This window comes from Phyllopteryx taeniolatus, chromosome 13 (assembly GCF_024500385.1).
Source record: "Phyllopteryx taeniolatus isolate TA_2022b chromosome 13, UOR_Ptae_1.2, whole genome shotgun sequence".
Classification (NCBI taxonomy): Eukaryota; Metazoa; Chordata; class Actinopteri; order Syngnathiformes; family Syngnathidae; genus Phyllopteryx; species Phyllopteryx taeniolatus.
Window position 1 is genome coordinate 17,358,512 of NC_084514.1, and position 20,451 is coordinate 17,378,962.

The window sequence follows — 20,451 nt, forward strand, 5'->3', positions numbered from 1 at the left end:
GCCAATAGCGTTGCGCTTCCCGCTTTACGCAACCAATGGGAACCTTTCCTACCCACGCTTCCCCTTATTGGCAGGTCACTCAGCACATGTCGTCATTTCCCTTGTGGCGCCGCGTTCGTATCCACCAATGGCGAGAGCGCAACTGTTAGGACCAATTAAAACGGAGGACTCCACCGGCCAATCGCTTCGCTCGGCGGCGAGCAGCGCTGAGCTCTCCGCGAATGGGCTGACGGGAAACACAGCTCGGGACTCAACAGCTTGTTGTTCGCGCATCGCGTCGCAAGCCCGGGCGAGAAGGAAGCAAGACGCCTCGTCGAATGTGAGTAGAAAATGCTTCATTTACGCCTCCCGAAAAGTGTCGTCCGCTCCGGAACACTCGCGCGCTGCTCCGGCGGCGGGCTGGAAGGCCGCGCGGATCTCGGAAGATGTCCGCTTTCGTCGCGCTCACGAATTGAATGGCAGCCGCGGCTTGTTTTCGCACTGAAGAAATGTGAAAGCTTGCGTGTGTGTGTGTGTATGTGTGCGCCTTTTGTCAAACAGCCGAATATGAAAGCAATAAATCCAAAGCGACGGGCTCTTATCTAATGTCACATGAAATAACGCCGTCGGGTGCTCAGTTAGTTTCTTGGTGGACATAAGCAAGACGCCGCTTTAAATCTACGGACGAACTAGCTCGCTCGGTCGCCTCTTAGCATGTTAGCTCTAGCTAGCCGGAGAGCGGACACCACCACCTCCACCACCACCTCGCCCCCCAGCCGCCAGTTCTGTCGGGCGGCTGCTCGACTGTCGTTTGCCCGTCGGTAGTGGAGGGGAAAAGGGAGGGCGCCAGAGAGCGAGCTAAAGTTAGCCACGCTAGCCGAACTGACATGGCGACGTGACTCACTGTGGAGCTCCTCGCTCGGCTCGGTTCACGGTCAAACAGCCCGCTCGAACCGGTCGCTACCGGCTGGCTTGTTGCTGGCTCTCTCCAAGGGAATCTTGCCATTGAAGTGAAGGGAGCTGACATATTTGTTCTGATCCAACCAGGAGGAGGCGAAGGGGGAGGGGGTCCCGACTCCTGAGCTAACTCAACAGGGGTTCTTGTTCTTTAGGTTTGGGTACTGGAATCTTCCAAAGAAAAGTCAACCACGAGAATCCAGAACATTTGAATCTGTTAGTTTTTGTCTGTGTAGCTAGCTCCCCAGTCACCCGGGTCTCTCGGCAACTGGTTTCCCCACCCCCCTTGGTTTTAATGTTTTCAACAGTAGAGAAGAGTCCAGTTGCCTCCATTTAACCTTTGCGGATTACCATGACCTGCAAGACCGAGGTCACTGGACTCTTCCATCTTCAACAACCATAATAAGTCCGCAACTAAGCATCCACAAGATTCAAATCTGGAATCTTCTTCTAGTTAGTTATGTCTGTGTAGATTCTCAGTCATCCAGGTCTTTCCAGACAACTGAACTGTTTTTGGTTGTTGAACACGTTACCTCTCCAAGCCTTGAGCTTGCCTAGATGACTGAGAATCTACACAGACTACGTAGAAGAAGAAGGATCCAAGATTCAATTTTGGAAGATTCCAGTTAGTTCCTGTGTTAGTTAATTCAACATTAAAAGGCCTACTTCAGGTAAGTGGACTCTTGGGTGTTGAAGATGTAACCAAGAAGTGTCCGGTGCCTGCGGTCTTCCAGGTCATGGTAATCCGGAAAAGTTCAATGGAGGCAACTGGACTCATCTTGGTTGTTGGAGACACTAACATCAACAACCAAGAAAAGTCCAGTTTCCGAGATTCGACTTCTGCACATTTTAGTTAGTTAGCATTGTTGTTGTACTTTTCACACTACACTTTTTCCCCCCCCGTGTCTCAGCAACCCACGAAGCTCTCGGGCTGGATTTACTCAAATAAGGAAGGAAGATGAAGGTGAGTGTTTTTGGGTTTACGCCGATGTTGTCAAAGTTTTCAAAACAGTAATTGTCCGTGTGTGTTTTTTTTTTTCCCTCCTTCTTCTTTTCTTCTTCTCTCCCCCCAGGCAGCCGACGAGCCTGCCTACCTGACCGTGGGCACCGACGTGAGCGCCAAGTACCGAGGGGCCTTCTGCGAGGCCAAGATCAAGATTGTCAAGAGGCTGGTGAAGGTCAAAGTAAGATGGCCACGCGCCTGGCGTCAAATGGCGGCTGTCGTCTTTGACGGGGCTGTGTTGGGAATCATTCACTCGTTCTCTGCTACATACAGATTTCAACACAACAAACGGCTTTTTATATCGTGGACTCTGACATTTTGGAGCGCTGCTCGGGTAGCATTAATGACATCATTGCTCTCGCAATGTCAGGAAGCTATTCTCAATGCTCGACCTGGACCGGCATCAGAATCTGATGGTGCCATAACTGTGAGCAAAAATATTGTGCTTTCATGCTATCCAAGTATTGCAATCACAGCTTTAAAGTGTATTATTTTGTTCGGGAAATACCAACCTTATTGCCATTCAACACGCTCTGTGGGTACATCAGTAAACCTTAAAAGAAAAATAACAATAGAATCCAAATGTAGTGCAACGGTAAAAATACTTCATTCTCATCTCCTTCGCTGTTTCGCTAGTTATCTGCCAGTGCCTCGGTAGCGACGATATAGTTCATTCATTTCACCAATTGTCGTACGCGCTTAGTCTCGTAGCTGGTTACAAACGTACCCAGAATTGCCTCCGATACTTGCGGCCACTCTCGATTACGAGCGTTTTGCATACGCGTCCTCTACCGAGCCTCTCCCCGAACAATTGCCAAAGAGCGGACGTTTTCGACATGGCGAAAAGTCGTAGGGCTTGCCATTGACTCCCAAAGAGCAGCGGTTCCTAACGGTGATGGAAATTGTTCTCGGTTTGGCTTTTTAAAACAGCGCGGTCCGCACGTGGGAACAGAACTTGAAAACGGCCACGGCGTCGTGGCTGGGGAGCGATTATCGACGCGGCCGCGCTAGCCGTGGCTTTGTTGTTAGCGTCTGCTCTTGTTTTTGTTCCCTGCAGGTGACTCTGAAAGGTGACAGCACCAGCCAGGTGGTCCACGATGACCAGGTCAAAGGCGCCCTCAGGGTGAGAAGCTTCACCGCCGCCGCCGCCGCGAAGGCGACGACGTGGATGTAGTTAACTGTGTGCGTGCCGGCAGGTGGGCTCCACGGTGGAGGTGAAGACGAGCGAGGGTGTGTGCGGCGAGGCCGTCATCGGCAAGCTGACGGACGCCAGCCTCTACACCGTCGGTGAGTGCGCGCCGCTCAGGTGTGCGTGTGCGCGCGCAAGCGACCAACGCGGGGCTTTTGTCTTTCAGTTTTCGACGACGGAGACGAGAAGACGCTGCGCCGGTCTTCTTTGTGTCTGAAGGGCGAGCGACACTTTGCGGAGAGCGAGGTGAGTTCGGACACGCCTCTTGCGGGTTCTTCTCGTCATCCTCATTTTTCTCTTTTTTGTTGTTGTCCTCCTTTGTGTTCTTTCCATCCTTGTTGTTCTCCTCATGTTTGTTCTTCCACTTCTTGTTCTTGCTGTTCTCCTTTTTTGTTCGTTGTACTCCTCCATCTTGTTCTTCCTCTTTATTGTCCTTCTCTTCTGTCTTCCTTTTGTCCTCCTTGTTCTCCTCCTATGTTCTTGCGCTCTTCACAGTAATTGTCCTCCTCCTACTTATTCTTTTCATCCTAGTTCTCCTTTTGCTTCTTCTCGCACTTGTTTTTCCTCTCTTCCTCCTCGTTCTCTACCTCTACATGTTCTTTTCCTTCCTCCTTGCTCTTCTCCTTAGTTTTTCTTTCCCTCATTCCTGTTTTTCCTCTCCCCCTTGTACTACTTCCCCTTCTTGTTCTTCTTCCACTTCACCTTTTTGTTCTTCTCCTTTGTTTTGTTGTACCCCCCCTTTTTGGTTTTATCTTTCTTCCCCCTCTTCTACTTGTTCTATTTCTTGTTCTTCTTCTTCTTTTTCTCTTCCTGATCATTCTTCTTCCTGCTCCTCCTCAGACGCTGGACCAGCTCCCCCTGACCAACCCGGAACACTTTGGCACTCCGGTCATCGGAAAGAAGTCCAACCGTGGACGTCGGTCTTCGCAGGCTGTGTGAGTCTTTTAGGGAAGAGGAAAAAATGTAAACATGAGGCAAAAGAGGAGACGCTGAGCGCCAGGTGTCCCTCAGGGCGGACGAGGAGAACGAGTCGTCGTCCAGCGAAGAGGACGAGGACGAGCGCGGGAGGCTGAACGACGAGCTTCTGGGGAAAGTCTGCAGCATCAAGAAGGAAGACCAGCCTTCCTCCTGGTTCCTGGCGCTGGTAAAGCCGCCAATCGCACACCAGGACACTGATTCAAAAACCAAACCCAAAAAAAAGTGTGAACAGCTCTTGCGTGTGCGTGTAGGTGGTGTCTCCCAGCTGCAATGACGAGTTGGTGGTGAAGAAGGATCAATGTCTGGTCAGGTCCTTCAGCGACTCCAAGTTGTGAGTTTCAGTCGATCTCGGGAAGTGTCCCCAATCTCCTCTTACAGTGGCGCCTCGAGATGCGACTTGTGACTGCGCTCGTATCTCAAATCACCCTTCCCCATTGAAATGAATGGAAGTGGCCCCTAAAAAAAAGCAACATGTTTCTAATCCATTTTTAATAAGTAAAATTATAATCTTGTACTTTATAAAAACCTTGAGTAACTACGTAATGCAACAGAGTGTCAAGAATTCAAGCGTTTTTTTGGTCTCGACTCGCAAAATCTGGGGTGACTTTGGGGGTCCGGGTGTTGCGCAATCCGAGTCGCCACATCCGGCGGGGGAAATCCGGGTCTCGGTCTCTGGCCGTCGATCGCTCCGCAAAACGAGAGCAGACTATACCGGGCCCGATACGCGTCGCATCGGGCCCGGTTCCACTGTACGGGGATTTTGGCGAGGCGGACGTCAGAGCGCCGTTGTTGACTCTTTGTGGTGTTGTTTGGCGCAGCTGCACGGTGGCCCGGAGGAACGTGCACCCCCTCAACTCCATCAGCATCAACAAGTCGGAGCTCTCCAACACGCGCGGTCAGCCTCCCTTTCCCACAATGCACCACCGCATTCTGGTCCTCCTCATCGCTTCTCCCCGCTCGCTTCCGCCTCCTCATGGTTGCGCTTCCTGGATCCACTTTAGCCGCCTCTTCTTTCTCCTCATCGTCTCTCATCTTCCTCCTCCATCATCGTTGTCCCTTCCTTGTTCTCCTCATCATCACTCCTCCCTGCTCCTCTCTTTGCTCCCTGCTCCTCTTCCTCCTCCTCCGTTTTCCTTCTCCTCGTTGTTCCTCCCTGCTTCATTCCCCCCTCCTCTTTTCTTTTTTCTCGCTTCTCCTCATTCTTCTTGCCTGGTCGTCATCCTGTTCCTCATGACTCCTCTCCAGGCTTTGAAGCAGCTCAGAGATTCGCCAGGCGCAGGGAGGTCCCAGAGACGTGGAAGATGGACATGAGCCAAATCTTGGACTCGTCCTCCAGCGACGAAGAGGTCGACGACGACGAGGAGGAGGAGGAGGCGGAGAAAGAGAGCGAAGACGACGACGTGGACGAGGAGGAGAAGAGGAAGAAGCTCATTAAAGAGGAGGTCGGCACCCTTCCTCACATTTTTCTCCAATTATTGTCTGTTTCTCGGTGAAAAGTTGCAAAAGTAGCAACCAAATTGATAAGTTGCCGACACTGACGGGGCTTTTATAGACGAGCTCGTCTCTGCCCGCAGCCGTGTTGTTAGTGTAAGCGGTCCACGTCAGCCGCCAAAAATCACGCTGACAAATAAATTTGCCCGGCCCAAGTTTCACCTTTTGATGGACTTTAAGTGGGTGCTCCAAATGCACACGCGTTTGGATGATGACGACGACGATGCTGATGCTGTAGACCTAATCAAACGGCCACATGTACAGCTGTAGATGACGTAGATCTAGACAAGATAGAGGCCCCTCCTCACGTCGCCATGTGTGTCTGCAGCCGGAGGAGGAGCCGGACCCGGAGGAGAGAGATCATTTCCTGCAGCAGCTCTACAAGTTCATGGAGGACCGAGGTGAGTCCGGGCGGGCCGCCGGCTGTCCGTCACGTGCCTTTTCTCACCGCGTCTGTGTCTCCGCCAGGGACGCCCATCAACAAGCCTCCGGTGTTGGGCTACAAGGACTTGAACCTGTTCAAGCTCTTCCGTCTGGTCTTCCAACATGGCGGCTGCCGCAAGGTAATTTCATCTGATTGATGTTCGCTAGTCCAGTGATTGGCAAAGGCTGGGTCATAGTTTATAAAAAAAAAAAAAAAAAAGTTCAAGGAGTACCCGGTAAATGGACTGCACTTATATGGCCCTTTATCTACACCATCGCAGTGCCCAAAGTGCTTCACAAAGCCTCATGTTCACACAGCAATGGGCGACTGCTGCCATGCGAGGTGCTGCCAGGCCCACTGGGAGCAAATTAGGGTTCAGCGTATTGCCCGCACCCATGTATAATACGCACCCCCAAAGTTGACCTCAAAATTCTGGAAATCCCTTCTACCTATGTATAATGCATTTTTTACAATGCATGATTTTGCTTCTACCCATATGATCAAAACATGAAGTATGATCTGTATTTTGTCAGTTTTTTTTCAAAGAATTATTACTTTTTTTAAATTTAATTTTGAAATTCACAGCCCTACTTTTTAGTAAATCAGAACACACACAATTGTGGTCATATATTTGATTACCCAGGCAGAATTTGTAAGATGGGTACAATTCTTTAAAGAAAACATGGACCAGATGAAACACATTTAATTGTATTTTAATGGAATTCAAATTAAATGGTCAAGCATTTCAGAAAAGCATTATCATTAAACAAAACATAACCATAAAAAAATTAATGATGGTTGTTGGTCATAAAAAAAAAATAAAAAAAAAAAAATACAATTTCACAAATTCTGCCAGGGTATGTAAACTTCTGAGCACAACTGTACATATACGTCATACGTTCGTACCCCTGTCATATTGGAATGAAAGTGTAGGGTACACCTTTTTTATAACCACTAGATGGCGGTAGCATATTAGAATGAAATTATACACCATTCTCATAACCTAGGTGGTGGTGGCATTTTGGAATGAAAGTGTACAGCTTTTTTTAACCTCTAGTTGGCGCCATACATTTATAAAGTGAATTCCCCCCCCCCCATTTTCCCCTATACCTATGTATAATGCGCACTATTGACTTCTGACAATTTTCTGGGGGGGGATTCAGCATTATACTCGAGAAATGACAGTAATTTTTGGAATATGACAAAATTAAAAAGGGTTGCATGGCTTTTTTTGTCGACACTAATGTGTAAGTCAGTCGGCGTCGACTAATCGCTGATGACGTCGCTGATAATTTTTCAGAAGAATAACTCAGGAGGAGGGCACGCTTTGAAATAATCCAAATTGGCCGCCAATGTGCAGCTCATACGCCCCCGAGCACGCACGGCCATTCAGAAATGGACCATTTCCATCAGTGAAGGTGACCGACTGACTCGTCTGCTGCTGCTGCGAGCCAAAAACACGTGACTGGCGGCTCGCCGATGTCACGCTCTGAACGTCACTGTGGAATTGTAAAGTCAACTAATCGACGAGTCCACTAGTCTGTGCAGCCCCAGGTGGAAGAGTTTCAAGTTTATTAGGATCCCCATTAGTCTTTTAAGAGTTCCTGAGGTGTCCTGAATTTTGGGCAGCTTTTGAAGTTTGAATTGGCTGAGAAATGTGGAGGAGAAGCACACGGTGTGTGCCACTTGCGCTAATTTGTGTCAATGCTGACGAGCATTGTTAGTGGAAGTAGGAAGTGTAATACTGACAGTGGTATAGTGTCTAATGAGATAAGGGCCATCATCATTGTTGAACTGAAAAATGTCCAAATTCTCTGATTTCAGCTTTTCAACAGCAAACGTTCTCAGATTTCTGTCGTCTTCCATTAAAGAAGACTCTCTTATCTTTGTGATTAATCAAAATGAGACATTTGAAAACGTCTGCGTTTACTTTGATGATCAACATTTGTTTTTTTGACGTTATGGACCAAATCACGAACTGAATCATAATCATTTTATGGAAAAATAGTCCCTTTTAATAATTAGGCAAATTTTTTTTGCACCCGAATCCAAGTCTTTGATTTAAAGAATCTGCTGACAATGCATTAAAAAAGTGTCCGCATATGAATTTTCTCACCATCCTCTCATTAATATACGTACATATGTATATGTATATAGTCAAACATAAAGACACAATTTTATGTATAAACATTTTTTTAAATTCATCCTGCAATTTGAAGCACTGTGAAGCACTTCGGGTTGCATTTCCGATGTATAATTTCATTAATTGGTATCCAAATCAAATGAGCTTTAAATTTTATGGGCTATTCTCACACGCGCGCGCTTCGTTCTTATTCGTTGAACTGCTCACAATGTGCATTGGCCCACCTCAGGCAGCTTCATTATTTTCATGTCATTGTATGGCGCACTTATACATGGGATTTCTTTGATTTGTAACAGTCCATGCAGCTACGTAGTCGGTGGTGACGTCACGTGCGTGACTCTGATGATCTTCGAACAGCACTACTGATTTATGACCTCGTAAAAGCAACAAGCTTCCCCGTCACAAACTAATTCAAAATCATTTGAATGCGTCAAAATTGTTAACCTGTCTGTCGCTTTTTACGAAACCGTTGAGCGCGGCAGACTTATTTCCAAGTATGGATCGGCGTGCCGTTTAAGCAGAATGTAATATCGCATCCTGTCTGATGGTGTGAAAGCGTCTTTCGTCATCCAAAACGGTTTTGGTGACAAAGACAACGTGTTATGTTGCGGAGGAAGTCTGTGCGTGCGTCTCTGTTCGTAACTCTACCGGTACTAAAACAAAGCTATTGCCGTTCCACTTGGCCAGGTCATCGTACCTTTGGATGATTTTGTCACCGAGTAACCTTTCAAATGTCAGAACTTGAAGAAAACGGAACTTTCTCACCCGATCTTGATCAGCTGAAAATGGAATCGGGACGTCCCCATGGATAATGGTTGTGTGAAGAAGTCGGAATTAACATGTCGTTGAACCTGAAGCTGCCTGGCAGGCGTATAACAAACTAGGAGCAGAATCAAAATCAGAATCCTCTTTCGTTGCCAAGTATGTCAAAAAGTGAAATACTACTAATATCGGGAGCCGAGAAGTCGCTCTGTTTCAAAAAGGTTGCCCGGGACAACCTCACTCCCTCCTATGTCATGTTGATTCATTTTTGTTTGTTTGGTTTTGTTTCGTCATTAAACGATACCAAATCAACAACAATAATCGGTTAATAATTAGTAATTGGGAAAAAATGGTTTTGGCATTGACTTCAATAAAAAGCCGATGATTTGATTCATCGACAGAATTGATTGTAAAAGTATTCGATCGCGCGAGAGCCCTAATTATGACCTAAATATGGATGAATTATAATGCGCCTGATTTGTGTGTCAGATTGAGAGTGGCACAGTGTGGAAGCAGATCTACATGGATTTGGGCATCCCCATCCTCAACTCGGCAGCCTCGTACAACGTGAAGACCGCGTACAAGAAGTAAGCGTTCACGTCTCGATCGACACGCTGGCTGCGGCTGCCGGGCGCACCCCACGAGTGACCTTTGCGTCCCCCTCGCAGGTACCTGTTCGGCTTCGAGGAGTACTGCCGCTCCGCCTGCATCACCTTCAGGACCGTCCACCACAACAACCCGCGTGCCCCCAAACTGCACACCATTCCCAGGAGCACCGGGCCCGAGTTCCCCACGGCCGCGCTGAAGGGGGAGGCCAAGGGCGCCTCTGCCGAGTCCGGGAGCGAAAGCGACAAGGACGAGCTGAAGGACAGGCAGGCGTCGCCCAGGGTGAGTTGCCGCAACGCAACGCGCCAGTCGGTCCGGATCTTTATGGGCGCTTGACCTGAGGTTTATGCGTCCCAGCTGCAAATATGTGGCTGACATCTACTTGTGGCACCTGTACAATCCTTCATGAGAAAATACCGCTGGAGGTGGCGCGGCGTTAACACCCGATCCATGCGGTCTGACGGCTCGTTTGATGATATTGAACATTTCTTTTGCTGGTACGTTTTGGATCGTTATCCTGCTGCAGAAACAAGTACGCTCCAGTTTGAGGTTACAAATGTACGGCTGAACATTCTTCTTCAGGATTTTCTGTTAAAGAGCATAATTAGCGGTTCCATCAATCACAGCAAGTTGTCCGGGTCCTGAAAGAGCAACGCAGCCCAAGACCGTAACACTGCCACCACCACGTTTGACTGTTGCTATGATGTTCTTTTTCGAAAACGCTGTGCTACATTCGCGCCAGATGGAACGAGATGCACACGCTCCAAAAAGCTCAACTTTCATCTCGTCAGTCCATAGAATATTCTCCCAAAAGTCTTGGGAATCATTCGGATGTTTTTTATGCTAAACTAAGACGCTCGTCTTTGTTCTTTTGGGTGAGCAGTGGTTTTGACCTTGAAACTTTGCTATGGATGCCATTTTCCCCCTGCAAGCTCTTCCTTATTGTTGTGTCATGAACTCTGACCTTAACTGAGGCAGTTCTTTGCAAGTTGTCCTGAGTTGCCCTGTGGCAATCATCCAGAGCCTTCAGGAGCTCCGGGCGGATCTCATCCACCCGTGGGGCCCGGACACTGAGGAGCTTTCTTATCACCTCGGTGACTTCGATCCCCGAGACAGGAGAACCCACGTCAGGGTCCCTGCTCCCTCCTTGGAAGGGGTGTCGGTAGAATTGAGGAAGTCTTCGAAGTATTCGGCCCACCGGCTCACAACGTCCTGAGCCGAGTTCTGCAGCTTCCCGTCCCCACGATACACGGTGTTGACTGTGCACTGCTTCAACCTCCTGAGACGCCGGATGGCGGACCAGAATTTCCTCGAAGCCGCCCAGAATTCGTTCTACACGCCTCACCGAATTCATCCCATGCCCGAGTTTTTGCCTCAGCGACCACCTAACCTAACCCTAACCAATAACAGGACACTTTGATTGAAAACTAACTCCCTATTTAAAAATATTTATTGATATGTTGTAATATTTTTCTCAATTTTTTTGGCGTCTGTTCCATGATTAGAGGTCTTTTCTAGCAAAGCTCCGACTTTGGAAGAATGTTCTCCCAAGTTGTCTTCCATCCCTCAGGAGTTCCTTGTGAAAGCAGTCGATGCGGTTGCTTGCCAGGCGGCTCGAGAAAGTGCCGGCGGCCGCATCCAATTTCAAATCAAACGCCACGCGACACACTTTCTTCTCGTGTTCATTTCTTGTAAGAATTATAGTTCAGCGCTAAATTGCAAGTACTTCAAAATAGGGAGTTACTTTTCAATGACCCGGTGTGTGTGTGTGTATATATATATATATATATATATTAAAAATTCATTTTTCCAGATTATTTGGTGTGTTTTGATACAAGTGTGTAAAAGAGCAGCAAAGTAAATTTGGATTTTTGTAGGGGGGAGATAAGAGAATTCCTTTTCAGACAATATTGCCACGGCCGACTGCTGCACTGACGTCCTCCGTCTTGTCCCGCGCAGGGGAGGAGGCGATGCGGCGCCGCGGCGGCCAAGACGGAAGCGGCCAACAAGGGAGGAGACGACAACAGCGACGCGCGACGGCGCAGCCGCCGGCGCCCGGACGGCTCCGACAGGGGCTCTGAGGAAGACGAAGACGACGACGAAGAGGAGGAGGAGGAGGAGGACGACGAGGATGACGAGTTTGAAGAGCGGGAGAGGCGACTCGGAGCCAGGTCACCCTCCTTTGACTTCTTTTTCCACTTCAAACTTGCAGTTATGATCCATCGCTTGGTCGATTCATTCATCTTTTTTTTATCTTTGAATTGGGAGCCAAATTTTCAAAGCACGTCAGTCAGCACACGAATGTACCCGTTTGCGTGTGCGCGGTTGACTTTCGCCTTGAAAACTGTTCATTTCTCTTTTTTTGGTTTTATCATAATATCTTACAATACATTGCTATTTTTCTTGATCTAAAACAAGTTTTGGGGGCTGGCTGGAATGGATTAATGCCATTGAAGTTCCTATTTTCAATGAGTCAACAAAGGCAGTCCGTTTTCCATAATACGTCCCGGAAATTGTGTTCAGGAGCGAGGACGACGAGGAGGAGGAGGAGGATAGCGACGCCGTGACGGGGACGAAGGTCAGGGTGAAGTACGGCCGAGGGAAGACGCAAAAGATCTACGAGGCGCACATCAAGAAGACTGACACCGACAACGGAGAACCCTTCTACCTGGTGCACTACTACGGCTGGAACGTCAGGTGGGTCCGCACGCGTTCTCACGAAATTTCGGATCGCGATTGTCGTGACCGAAATGATCGTGATTATCAGCATTATCGCGGAGTTACTCAAAGAAATCTCAACAAAAAACAGATATGGATACACGCTAAAATACCAAAATCGGCCACGCTTTAAACCACATTCATCCAGGTGTGTTTTCACACATGCAAGACCTCACCAAGTCGCCAAATCCTTGAAAACAATAAATATACGACAAATATACGATATCCCAAAAGGCCACCTTAAGACATCCACGCATCCATTTTGCGTGGTCGGTCGGGGTCACGGCTGCGCTGGAGCCGCTCCCGGCGAGAGGTCGGGTCGATGCCGGCCAATTGCGGCCAGCGCCTGACAGCATTGCAATGTCTAATTCGGATTAAACACAATAATCTGATCGGTCTGCTTTCGTGGAGGATTACAGAAATCAGAAAATATTTGCCGTTGCGAGGCAGACATTTTGAGGATTTGGACAGGTTTAAGTTCAACGGTGGCCCTCGACGATGAATTGATGATCAAAATACTTGACTTCAGTTCACACTTGAGACTTCTGACTCACTTCCGCCTCTGGCACTAAGCAGCATGTTTGCCCACAGGTACGACGAATGGGTGAAGGCCGACCGCATCATCTGGCCGGCCGACAAAGGAACCAGGAAGAGAACCAGGAAGAAGGTGAAGGTGAGACTCTACTTCCTGACCGCGCCGCGCGGGCTTCCGACGCCACGACTGACCCGACTGTCGCCCCAGAACAAAGAGGAGGCCGACAAAGAGGACGACAAGGTATCGCCGACGCCGCCAAAGCCCGTGGGGGCCAAGCGAGGGCGCCCCCAGATCCGGACGCCTCCCGGGCGTAAGACGCCCGGCGGCGAGGGTCGGTCCAACGGCAAGAGCGTCCGCACAGAGACGCCGCCCAACATGGCCAACGGCGACAGTAAGCCACACCGACGTCACTCGTGAAACGGGGTTAGGAAGCCTTCCCTCTCCGCTCGATTGCGCCCTGTATCGTGCGTGACTTGACAAAGTACGCTGTTAAGTTTAGTGCTGCAACTAAACATTATTATTGTTTTAGTCATCGGGAATTCCTACAATTAATCGGATTTCAAACAAACATTTCCATCCAATTTCTTCAAGAAAGGGCTGTATTTCAAATTGGCAGTGCAAAAACCTTTCTGCATTGGCCATCCCATAGCGCTTAAAGTTAGAAATGACCAATCATTATCAATGTCAAATAGCTTGTCAATAGGCCAGTGACAAAAACTTTGCATCAACAATATCTGACCAATTTAGTTGCACAAAAAGGATCTTTTGTGTTGTTTCAAAGGGAATTGAGCTGTCAGAACAATCAAGAAAAAGGAAAAGCACCGCTGGGTAGGGGACAGCCCGACCGCGAAGAGCCAAGATCTGTGAATAATTCACGCCGATTATGTTTGGCATGAAATTGTATTTATTTTTGCCCCCCAAAAAAGCTTGAATAAATGGGATAATACTGCCAATAAGCTGTTTCTGTTTTCCATGGGAAAACAGAGGTAGATTTTTTTTATCAAATCAAAAATATATATTTAAAAAAAAAAAAATAATAAATCAGTCAAGAGGTGAATCCGCGGTTGTGGAACTGCGAATATGCGGAGGTCCACTGTACTTTAAAACATACACATACGCTAAAAAGGACTTTGTAATAACTTATTCATCCCGCCTCATTTCACAACAGTCACACTTGAAGCTTTATTGTTCATGTGATCATTCCCATCATTGTAAGCGCAAGTTTTCAAGTTTATTCATGCACCACATTTAAAGACGGCTTCAGGTGACCAAGTGGTATGTATATTTAATTAAAAAAAATAAATAAATAAAGAGTATAACGCACACAAAAAGGGCTGCACAATATTGGAAAAAATGACATTGCAATATATATTGCGACATAGATATTTGAAAACCAGGACACATTTCTCTTTGTCCATTTGATTTATTGTTCGGGCAGTTTATAATAGCTTCAGTCGAAAAGAAACTTGGGGGAAGTCCACCTGTATTTAAATAATGCACCTGTGCTAGTACTCAGCAGCAGTAACAGTCCTGCCAGACTTGAAGTAAAACGCATTTATTTTATGCCCAGTTGTACCGTAATACGTACGGCCATTGCAACATTGCTCAAATGATTAGTGCTAGTGATCTGTGTGCTTACACGCATTTGAACCTAACATGCATTCGTGTTTTGAATGCGGTCTTGTTGCGGACACGTTCAATTTGTCCCTTCCGGAATGCCCCAGTCGACCCCGCCGCCCGCTTGTCGTCGCATGTCAAAGAGCCAGACAAGACACGCAGACGTGCAATTGTTTCCCGTGTCTTCGCTAACAGGAGGTGCAGGGAGTGCACAACGCTCGGGGAGGCGCCATTTGTTTGAATCTTGTATTTATCCGAGCATCCATCAGATCTATCCAAGTACACATAATAAATACATCTGAACATTCATTTCAGTACTCCGACATTATATAGATTCTCAGATGCCAACTTCCAGCCGTATTTCCACATTAAAAGTCATTTTCATTGTTGGATTGTTTTTGTAATAATAGTCTCGTTTCTGGAGATGGGGATTTGGGGGTTTTTGTTTGCTGTAAGGCATCATCATCAAAGTTATACACACATATTACAAGACAATTATGTACCATTTCCCTTTGAGTGTGTAGTGCATCTCTATCATGAGTTTGACTTTTTGAATTGAACAACTGAACTAAGTTACACTTTTGACACTATTCTAATTGATTGATGTACTTGTATATTCGCATTAAGGTAATGGCCGTTTGTTAGTTGTTTTTTTTTCCTCTTTTTGTTTGATGCGACCGTTTTATAGTAAACTGTAGCTGGCAGTGAGAAATAAACAGCTTGAAGTAAGAAGGTTTTGCCTCTTATTTGGAGAACAGCTTGCTGTCTCTCTGTGGCACGCGTCTACTCTGTCGTGACTTCCCACTTCGCGCTTGAGCTCGCGTCCTCCTCTATTTATCCAGGTAAGGCAATTGAGAACATTTTCATTTGCAATGGGTGACGGTAAAAACAAACGCTTTGAGCCCACTTGCTCCACGCCAGCCACACGACACAACGAATCGATCATGAAATTTGTGGCCGACGCGTTTTATTGGTTCATTGTTGCAGCTCTAGTGACGTTAGCGACAGTTAAAGTGAACAATAGGCTGGATCTGGCCTGTACCTGCGCTATGCTCTTATTCTGAAGTAGCTGAGTTAGCCATCGATACACGATTGGTTAGTTAGAGCTGTCAGTGCCGTGAGGCACACGTAGGGTCGATACGCGGTAACGTTCACTCATTAATATCACGTAAAAGACTCGAATAAGAATAACTCGAATTGGTGCAAGAAGTCATGGCTAATGCTAACGAGGTGCTTAAAGTATGTTTGTGTGTCACTACTCACTTTGTCATTGACGCACACAGCCGAACGGTCAGAGCCATTTGATCATTCGCCGATCACTAGATCGGCATTTTTGGTGAATTTTTTTAGTCAACTATGTGATTCGCTATATTGAAATCCCGATGTAGTGAGTAGGAAATAAGTCGATAATTCTGAACACCGCAAATGTTTTATCTGCATTTTTTTTTTTCTGTAGACTCGTCACGCATCAGGAGGACCAGGAGGACGTCCGGGATGTACGACTCGGACCGAGCCTCAAACGGTGAGTCGGATGGCGTCCTTTGACATTTGCCCACGCGCCCAAGGGAACTCGGTACTACTTGTGTGAAAAAGGATTCAAGTACTGATTGAACTCCTTTCGTATAAACAATATACAAACACTCAAATGTACTTGTGTACAAAAGTAAAAAGGTTTGCATCACTGTGCTAACATTTTGAACTGAATAGCAAAAAAAAAGGCTACCTTTTCATGTCACGTTATCAGTTCTGGTTGAAGAAAGTAATGTGCGCGTTTTAACAACGTGAGGGATGTGGAGTGCAGATATGCGTCAAATGGAGGGAGCAAAAGTAAAAGGTCATCATAAATAGAAATAGAAATACTCTGCATGTTATGACCGCAATTGTATTCCCCACACCCCTGTGTCACGCTAACACTCCCACCGCGCGCTCTCCTGCAGAGGATTCCGGGAACTCGACAGTTGACAGCGAGTTAGAAGAGCCACCCGACAAGAAGCTGTCGCCGTGGCGAGGGAGGCCCGAGAAGGAGGAAGAGGAGAACTCGTCCGAGGCGAAGGAGGGGGGGCCGAGCGAGGCGATCGTCACGGCGACCGGTCGGCTACCCGAGGACACCTCCCGGGTCGCCGATCCCTCCGAAGAGACGGAGGACACGGCTCCCGAAGCGGAGGACGAGGTCGGAGGTGAACGGGAAGTCGTTGCTAAGACGGAGAAAGTGTCCCCGCCCTCTTCCCCGGCCGTGGCGTCCCCTCCGCCCAACGAGCTGCAGGAGGCGCCCCCTGCCCCGTCAGTAGACCCCAAGACTCCGCCTTTGTCGCCACCCGCAGTCAAAGTTCACAACTGCGAAACGCCGCCCAAAATCTCCAGTCCGCCCACCGCCCTGAGTCCTGAACCTCTGCCTCCCCCTCCGCCTCCTCCTCCTCCTCAAAGTGTCCCAAAGAGAGCGGATGAACCAATGGTGGTCCTCCGCTGCCTCCCGCCACCGCGCCTCCGCCCAGAACCCCCGGTCTCGGCCCCCGCCCCGACTCCGGCCTCTGCCGCCGCCCCCTCGGACACAGACTCAGCCAGCGAGGAGGAGGAAGAAAAACCAGAGCTCAAGCTCTGCCCTGATAGGAAGCAGGAAGAGGATACACCCACCTCCCCTAAGTCTTCAGCGAGTCCCACCAAAGTTGGCTCCGGCGTGTCCCCCGAGTCCCTCCCGTCGCCCCTACGCGGCGCCGAGGCGGAAAGGAAGAGTCACAGAGCGGCGAGGGCGGACGAGGTGCGAGGGCAAGTTGACGAGGAATCGAAGGAACGTCCGAAGGAGGAGGTCGGGACGCCGCCCCGGGCCCAGGAGGCTCTGGGCCCGGCCCCCGGCGAGGAGCCGCAAATGGGTGCCGAGGCGTTGCTCTGCCACGAAGTTGACCTGGACGACCCCGACGACAAGGACAAGCCCGCCCCTTCCACGGAGCCACTCCTCCTCATCGTCAGGGAGCGCCCGCCCCGACCCCCGTCGCCCCGCCGTCCCCTCCTCCCCATCCTTACCGACGCCGTCTCTAGCCGCGCCCCCTGTCCCGAGGAGCTCCGCTCGGCCGGCCGCGACCCGGGGATGGAGGAGGAGGTAGTGGCGGGCGGCGGAGAGGAGGAGGAGGAGGAGGAGGACGACGACGACGACGCCCGCTCCCGTCCGGATGTCGACGCGTCGCAGGAGGCCCGAGGTGCGCCACACCCCCCACCCCCCTTGTCACGTGACTCTTCGGTAACCATGTGAACGTTCGCCCCTCAGGTCAGAAGCGCCTGGCGGAGTGCCACACGAGCCCCTCCTCCAAGAAACACAAACGAAACCACAAGCGAGCCGGCGGGACTCCTAAGAACGGCACAGGTGAGGGCACCGGCGCGTCGCTCGTCCTTCCTTTGTTTGCCGCTCGTGTGATGATGTCACCGCTTACGATGTCATGTTCTGATTTGGCCCCTCCCCCTTCCTCCAATCAGGTCACAGCAGCGACAGCGAGGACCAGACGCGTCTGTCGTCTTCGTCCAAATCCAACAAGTCTCGCTGTCCTGCCGCCGCGTCGCCGCAAGCCAAAGAAAAACACGGCGCCACCTACAAGTGGACCTTCCAGCTCGGTAACGCGCGTGCAGAGACAGACAAATGTACACCGCTGCACACACGCGCAAAAGCAGAAACACTGAGACACACACAAACATACAGATGCGCACGCACACACCCACACATACAAATAAACACGCAGTCAGGCATACGCACGAAAACCAAAAACACGCACACGAATGAAAGAAGATTGTGTGTGCGTTCTCCCGGTCAGACGCCCTGGACAGCATGTCGAGTAGCGAGAGGATCTCCTTCCTGCAGGACAAGCTGCAGGAGATCCGGAAGTACTACATGAGCCTCAAGTCGGAGGTGGCGTCCATCGACAGGCGCAGGAAGCGCCTAAAAAAGAAGGAGCGCGAAGGTAAGACACTCCCGCCGCGCGTGGGAGCGCCCGCTAAGTGCGTCGTGTCCTTCCCGTCAGCGTCCAACACCGCGGCGTCCACCTCGTCGGGTTCTTCGGACACGGCCATGAGCCCGTCCTCGGCCTCGCCCGCTCAGAGCGCCGTGGCCGTGGAGTGCAGGTGATGGCGCGCGCGACCCCCGACCCCTCGCGGGCCGACTGACGCTCGGATGCGGCGGGGACGCGGCGCTCCGCAGAAAAGGACTGACTTCCTGTTTGACACTTCAGAGCACTTCGGCTTTTTTTTAAATTTTACTTCCTCTGTCCTTCCTTTTTCTTTCCTGCTGGCCTGCACATCCCTCCTTTTTACTTCCTGTCTTTCTTGCCGCCCTTTTCCTCTTCACTTCTTTTCTCCCCGTTTGTCTTCAGTCCTTTTTACTTCGTGTTCATGTTTGCTCACCCGGGTTCGTCTGAACTCCTCTTGGGGGTGCAACGTTCAGCTACAGGGTCAGGGGGAGGAGTCAAAGCAGCTGCTTATGCAAATGAGTTCTTTGACAGAAATATTTGAAGTAAAAAAAAAAATATTTTTTTTTTTTTACTTTTCTATGACATGAAAGCTATTTTGGTAAGAAAAAAAAGTTGAATAAATAAAGGTTTTGTTTTGTGTTGCATTGCAGTGAGGAAATGTATTTAAAAAGAAAAAAAAAAGAAAAGAGGACTTTGAAAGTTTTCTTTCCAACAGGGCACAACAAATTTCTTCCTCACGTCAACGTGATGTCGTCAGACATTTTGTGGCCCGCTCGCTTCTTCCCGTTTTGCTCGTGTACTTTTGTGTAAATAAGATGTGGGTGAAAATGTAAAGAATGATTTATAATATTTTTAAGAGAAGACTTTGTACGCTTCTGTCAGCTGCCAAGGAAACGCAAGCACCGGTTTCCAATAAAGTTTTTTTATATTAATCATGGGTGTGAGCTGTGAATGTGACAGAGAAGAGACAGGTGTGCGCGGGCGTGCAGGTGCGTCATGGACATGCGAGCGCGCATAGATGACGTCCCACTTTTATTTTCACACGTTCCAAAACCAAAGCGGCCGGCGTCCGCTTCATCTGGGCTGGGCCAGCACCCCCGCTTTGGCCGCCAGCGCCTCGTTCTGCTGGATGTGGTACTCCTGGAAGCGCATGGAGATCCGCTGTGTCATCTTCAGGTACTTCTGGAGACACGACTCGGAGCAGCTCGCCTGGCGAGGAACAGGAGGGCGGCGACGTGAAGACAATAGCGCGACGGCGGCACAAGCGCGACCCGGACTGTACGGTACCTCTTCGGGCCGGACCTCCCGGCTGGTCAGATCCTTCACGCAGTCCATGAAGCAGTTTTCTGTCAACTTGTTGTACGTCCCGAGGAACTCTTTGAACTGAAACAAGAATCGACGTCACTCCAACTATTTGAGACATTTTCGAATCCGCACGAGAGATGCTTGCTGACCTGTTTGACCTGGTCTGACTCGGACACCTGAACCGCCATGCCGGACAACGGGAGAGCCACCAGCAGAGTGAGACCCCTTCTAGCGATCTTTAATACTACGACACAGCAATGTGTTCATTTTGGATTATTCACATTTGCACCGTTTTTTTTAATATTTGTTTTTTTCATATTTGCTAGTAGCCTCCAAGAAAATAGTAAGATTATGTCGACTGATTAACGACAGCGGAGCTAAATGAAACGGGGGGCTAACGAAGCTAAAAGCTAGCCGAGCCCATTTAGCGTCCTTTTTTTTTTTTTAACGACTGCCGATGTGCATTGGGCAGCTAACGTCTCCTCAGACATTTTCACTCAACTACAGTTATGTTAGAGCTTCTAGCTTGCTGGATCGCCACCATTTAATACACTTTCTTCCTCACCTGGTTGAGTTTGACGTGAAAAGCTTCAAGCGCATTGAAGGACGAACGGAAAGACCGGAAGTGTACGATAGCGTCCCAGAATAACGTCCAATCCAAATAAAGACGGGACAGTGTAAACTTGTTGCTTTGGTTCGGTTCGTGTCCAGATACCCAAAACAATCCAAATATACAGAAATTGGATAAAGCTGTGGTACTTTTCGCCCAAACGGCAAATTGTGCGCCGCAAAAA

At 49.0% G+C, this 20,451-nt stretch overlaps 2 protein-coding genes across 4 annotated transcripts; one reads left to right on the forward strand and one right to left on the reverse strand.

The window, feature by feature from the left end:
* Positions 1-175: 175 nt before the first annotated feature.
* On the forward strand, positions 176-19,284 carry arid4a (AT-rich interactive domain 4A). 3 transcript variants are annotated; one of them, XM_061794352.1, is made up of 25 exons: positions 178-319; positions 1,848-1,900; positions 2,010-2,120; positions 2,997-3,062; positions 3,136-3,226; positions 3,295-3,374; positions 3,969-4,063; positions 4,140-4,272; positions 4,358-4,437; positions 4,925-5,001; positions 5,352-5,548; positions 5,926-5,998; positions 6,066-6,160; positions 9,416-9,513; positions 9,595-9,814; positions 11,492-11,703; positions 12,056-12,229; positions 12,842-12,923; positions 12,993-13,176; positions 15,859-15,924; positions 16,340-17,593; positions 17,662-17,757; positions 17,868-18,002; positions 18,200-18,346; positions 18,407-19,284. In XM_061794352.1, the coding sequence occupies exons 2-25, from the start codon at positions 1,895-1,897 to the stop codon at positions 18,508-18,510; spliced, it is 3,876 nt and encodes a 1,291-aa protein (XP_061650336.1). In that variant the 5' UTR covers positions 178-319; positions 1,848-1,894; the 3' UTR covers positions 18,511-19,284. The 3 variants fall into 3 exon arrangements, with proteins under 3 accessions (XP_061650335.1, XP_061650334.1, XP_061650336.1); XM_061794351.1 differs by having other exon boundaries at positions 176-319; positions 12,842-12,917; positions 18,200-19,284; XM_061794350.1 differs by having other exon boundaries at positions 177-319; positions 18,200-19,284.
* A 42-nt stretch (positions 19,285-19,326) lies between these two features.
* timm9 (translocase of inner mitochondrial membrane 9 homolog) lies at positions 19,327-20,430 on the reverse strand. Its single transcript, XM_061794438.1, has 4 exons — positions 20,223-20,430; positions 19,807-19,901; positions 19,640-19,735; positions 19,327-19,561 (listed from the first exon to the last, which is right to left on the reverse strand). Exons 2-4 carry the CDS (start codon positions 19,843-19,845, stop codon positions 19,427-19,429), a joined length of 270 nt encoding a protein of 89 aa, XP_061650422.1. The 5' UTR covers positions 19,846-19,901; positions 20,223-20,430; the 3' UTR covers positions 19,327-19,426.
* Between the last annotated feature and the right edge of the window lie 21 nt (positions 20,431-20,451).